Below are 4,423 nucleotides of genomic sequence, written 5' to 3' on the forward strand. Positions count from 1 at the left end.
ACAGGGCTAAGGCTACAACAAGCTTCAGCCTGTTTGTATTTTCTCTGCCATTCATTTGAATTTAAATTAAAAAAGCATTTTATTAAAATGTGTGATACTGTTCTTTGTGACCGTCTCACTCACTGCACCAAAGTCCAATGAAAAATCTGCATTTTTACATCACAGCAGACAGGAGTCATTGTTCTTCTGCTGCCTCCCTCTGAACCTTGAAATTATTGTTATTATTCAACTTCTGTGTTTAAAATGTTTGTGTGCATTTATGTGAGTAACACGTTAGCAGACGTCAGGTTTTCTGGTGGAATTACTGCCTTTTCCTACAGGCTTTGGTTCAGGTAAGACCTTCTTCATTGTGGTAATTTTCACATCTTGTTAATCAGTTTGTCCAGATATACATACCTTTTAAAAATTAGCAGGTTCTTTGACAACAATAACATTTTTCCTATGTTTTGGTAAATATTGCTAAAACCCTGTTACAACAGCTAAACCTTTGGTTTAGTGACAATCACCTGATTTTGGCAGTAATTTTACACAGTGCAGCGTTTATTCCATATAACTGATGAGTATATTCTCACCAATGTTATACAGCTTAACTGTTTTATTTAATCTGCCCTTCCCTCAGTCGCCTAATTTTTGTAATAGATTTTAATTCAAATGTACAGTAAATACAGTAGAGTTTTTGTATTTATATCACTGTTTGTATTGTTTCACATGCTTTTTTTTTCTTTACCAAACCCCTTAAAACCCACTGTAATTATGGCTAATTGTATGTCTTTGTTGTGGTGGCACTAATCGCCCTCCATACCACGTTCCAGGAAACGGTGGATGCAGCAATTCCAGAGGCGTGGATTCCCAGCAGCACTAGCAGCAGCAGCAGCAGCAGCATCAGATCTGTTGTCCTCAAACTAACTCTGCAGACTGACTGGTGTCTCCTGCAGCCCAGCAGAGGTGAGAACATGAAGCAGCTGCAGCATCGCCTCCATATGAACAAAGATGCTCCGTTCACTCACACAGCCTCAGCCTGAACACACAGCCTTACTGCATGTTGGATGCCTGTGGAGTGGTGTCTCTCTGAGGTAGCGTGGGAACGTCTCGGTGGAGGCTGTGCGTCCTCGGCCGTAGATGCTCCATCACCACTGATCATCCCAGACTTTTTCTTTGTTCTGCATCAGGATCGGTGTCTGCTTTGCTGCGTCTGGAGTCTGAGGATCCGAGACGGGAAGTCTGCGGGAATCATGCGTCTGTGGTAACCGAGAGCCATGCGGGAATACAAGGTGGTGGTTCTGGGCAGCGGCGGCGTGGGCAAGTCCGCCCTCACCGTTCAGTTCGTCACCGGTACTTTCATAGAGAAGTATGACCCCACCATCGAGGATTTTTACCGCAAGGAGATCGAAGTGGACTCGTCCCCGTCCGTGCTGGAGATCCTGGACACCGCCGGCACCGAGCAGTTCGCCTCCATGCGGGACCTCTACATCAGGAACGGCCAGGGCTTCATCCTGGTCTACAGCCTGGTCAACCAGCAAAGTTTTCAGGACATCAAGCCCATGAGGGACCAGATTATCAGGGTGAAAAGGTGAGTTGAGTCTGGACCATGGTCATTGTGGAGATTTTTGGTTTAGGGCCACACAATGGAAACGCGGTTAGTACTTGCCTTACAGCAAGAACATCACCAGTGCGATCCCTGGGGGTAACTAATGGTCTTTCTGTCGGTAGTTTGTGTCTGTAAGTGTTGGTGGGTTGTCACCGAGTATTGTGGAGTACTACATTGACTGTTGATTATTTCCGATTGAGGTTTGAATTATTTGACCCTATATGTGGACCAGTGATGTCCAGAGTGTACACCTCCATCCCCAGATGACTACTGGGATTCAACCCGTCCTTGCAGAGGACTAGGCAGTAGAAGGTGAATAGACAATCTGGGTCACAGTTCACAGACAGAACAAGTTTACAACAATTTAGACCATGTTCTGGAGTGTTCTCCACCGCCACGAACATCTGCAGCCAGGTGTTTCTGTCCCACAGCCCTCCAGAGACCACTGTACAATTTTTAGGTCTCTTTAAGAGTAAGTACTCCAGTTCAGTTATGACCAACCACAAACATCAACTACAGTGACAGTGACTGGGGTAACTTTGATACCTTTTTACACTAGTGAAGAAACAGACCCGAGATAGAGATTTACATTTGTGTTATGATAAGAACCTATCACTGTTTCAATCTTCAGGTCACATGCAGTGCCCCGACCATACACTAGACAGCGCTGTGCTCTGGTTTAAGGGTTGTTTGTTTCTCATTGCCATCTGGTAAACATGAACCAGGAGTATACTCCATAAGAAAACAAAAAGTAACGTCATCGTTAACATTTTTTTATATTCTCTATTTGTCTTTATTTATTATATATATAATATTAGTCATCTTTGATCCAGAATGCTTCACTTAGCCCCACCTAATGGTCTAAATCTGTTCAACCACAGAGGTGTTTCAGAGATGAACAAAGCCCTAACCTCAGGAACCAGCTGCTGATTTCTTTCTGGCCCATCTTATATACTAAAAGCTAACAGTCGTACTGTCAGTGAATGCACCACCTCCCTCTCTAATTGTCTAGAAAGCATGCTTTTAAATGCTACTGAGACACAAAGCATCTGAAAAGCTAAATATTTTAGGTGGTGCAGTAAATGGTCTTTTTTTTTTCTTTAGACAAAATGACAGCTCCAGGTCCAGCATGGAGACAAATCCTGTTTAGAGTTAGCCCAAACAACTTCTTCTTCAACCAATTTATTAACCACTTCATTTTAATAACGGTAATGGTTCCTAATTATTCTCCTGGTACACCACCTGGAACCTGGAAATATCCCTGACAAACCGTCTGTGTTTTATTTCTATTTGAAATTTATTGTCTCATTTTTCATCTCTTCCTCCCCCTCTTCCTCCTCTTCCTCTTTTCGTGAGCTGCTCATCTGCTCCTCATAAGAGTCCAGCTGCAGCTCACCTGTCACAAATCAACCCGGTGAACTCTCCCTGGGTTTGATGTTGTCGGCCTCTCACACATGACTAGGCCGGAGCGTCTTTGATCGATTTGGCCCGTAATTCATTTCATGACCAAGTAACTGAGAAGAGAGGAGGAAGAAAAGCTGGGATATTATTTCCTTTTGGTGGTGAGAGGCTGTTGTTGTTTTTATTTTTGGCTGCCAGCCTGTTTTAATTTGTTTAATTTCTGCACAGCCATATTTCGGAGCCCTGTCAAGTCTCCACTAGAGCAGTGAGACAGAGTGACATGACTGAAATAAATGACTGTTTACAGCAGTTATCAGGAAAAAGTAATGGCTGAATCACGAGGTCATGGAACTGGTGCACATTTGAGGTGTTGTGGATTTATTAACATAGAAATGAAGTAAATATGTTTTCCAATTATTTTTCCTCACTGAGTATCAGCAGTATCCGCTGAAGGAATGTGCCTGCCTGAGCTGAAAGTCGCATTCTCCTTGCATGCATACATGCATAGTTGAAATGCAGCATATTTCATGATCTGTGCAGCTGTTGAATAAATGATGGACTGTTTTATTGCTCCAGGTTCATGATATTTTGCCTAAATTTATTGTTTGTTTCTTGTGTACAGTAAAATAAAAGTCAGGTTTCTGTCTAAAGAAACCCTTCTATAAAAAGCAGCATAAATTGTAGTAAACATAAACACCCCCCGCCCCCCCCAAAAAAGCAATAAATTCAAAAATATAAATATGTACCATATCCAGCCATATATGCATGGAAAGTCTAGTAGAATATTTGGAGTGGTGTACAAACCTGGAATCCTCATGGGTTTCTTCTAGATGTCTTTATGTTTTCTAGTAGTTCAAATCAACAAACTGATCACATTGTCCTATGTGTTGTCTCCACATTTGGGTGGATTTTCAAACTTCCATTTGTTTTCTGTGGATTTGTTGATAAAATAAATAATTTCTGGGAACAGTGGGGAAAACAAGCTGTGAACATTATCGACAGAAACACGTGGATAGTTATTTGCCTATATGTAGATAAATGTGCTCAATAAAACCAATCAGCACATGAGACCACTCTTGGTTAGCATTAGCTGTCTTCACATCAGCGTCCTACCTCTAAAACGTGCTGCTGATGTAGCAGCAGCAGCAACAAGAACCACCAGGAGATACAACATGTGCTCATTCACCACTGCTTATGGGAGTGTGTTTTGTGAAAGCCAAGAAAACATCAGGCCACCATTAGAGAAAAATAAATAATTTCTGGGAACAGTGGGAAAAACAAGCTGTGAATATTATCGACAGAAACAGGATAGTTATTTGCCTATATGTAGATAAATGTGCTCAATAAAACCAATCAGCACATGAGACCACTCTTGGTTAGCATTAGCTGTCTTCACATCAGCGTCCTACCTCTAAAACGTGCTGCTGATGCAGC

The 4,423-nt window shown here is 42.1% G+C and overlaps 1 protein-coding gene across 2 annotated transcripts in view; it reads left to right on the forward strand.

Moving 5' to 3' along the window:
- Positions 1 to 355: 355 nt before the first annotated feature.
- LOC103389868 (ras-related protein Rap-2a-like) overlaps positions 356 to 4,423 on the forward strand; it is a 15,541-nt gene continuing 11,473 nt past the window's right edge. The window contains exons 1-2 of one of the 2 annotated variants that reach the window (XM_025062461.1): positions 356 to 945; positions 1,170 to 1,570. In XM_025062461.1, the coding sequence (XP_024918229.1) occupies positions 1,257 to 1,570 (314 nt within the window). In that variant the 5' untranslated portion in view covers positions 356 to 945; positions 1,170 to 1,256. Of the gene's footprint in view, positions 1,571 to 4,423 lie in introns of both variants that reach the window. The other variant, XM_008325468.3, reaches the window with a different exon arrangement.

Source organism: Cynoglossus semilaevis, chromosome 14 (assembly GCF_000523025.1).
Source record: "Cynoglossus semilaevis isolate Cse_v1.0 chromosome 14, Cse_v1.0, whole genome shotgun sequence".
NCBI classification, from domain to species: Eukaryota; Metazoa; Chordata; class Actinopteri; order Pleuronectiformes; family Cynoglossidae; genus Cynoglossus; species Cynoglossus semilaevis.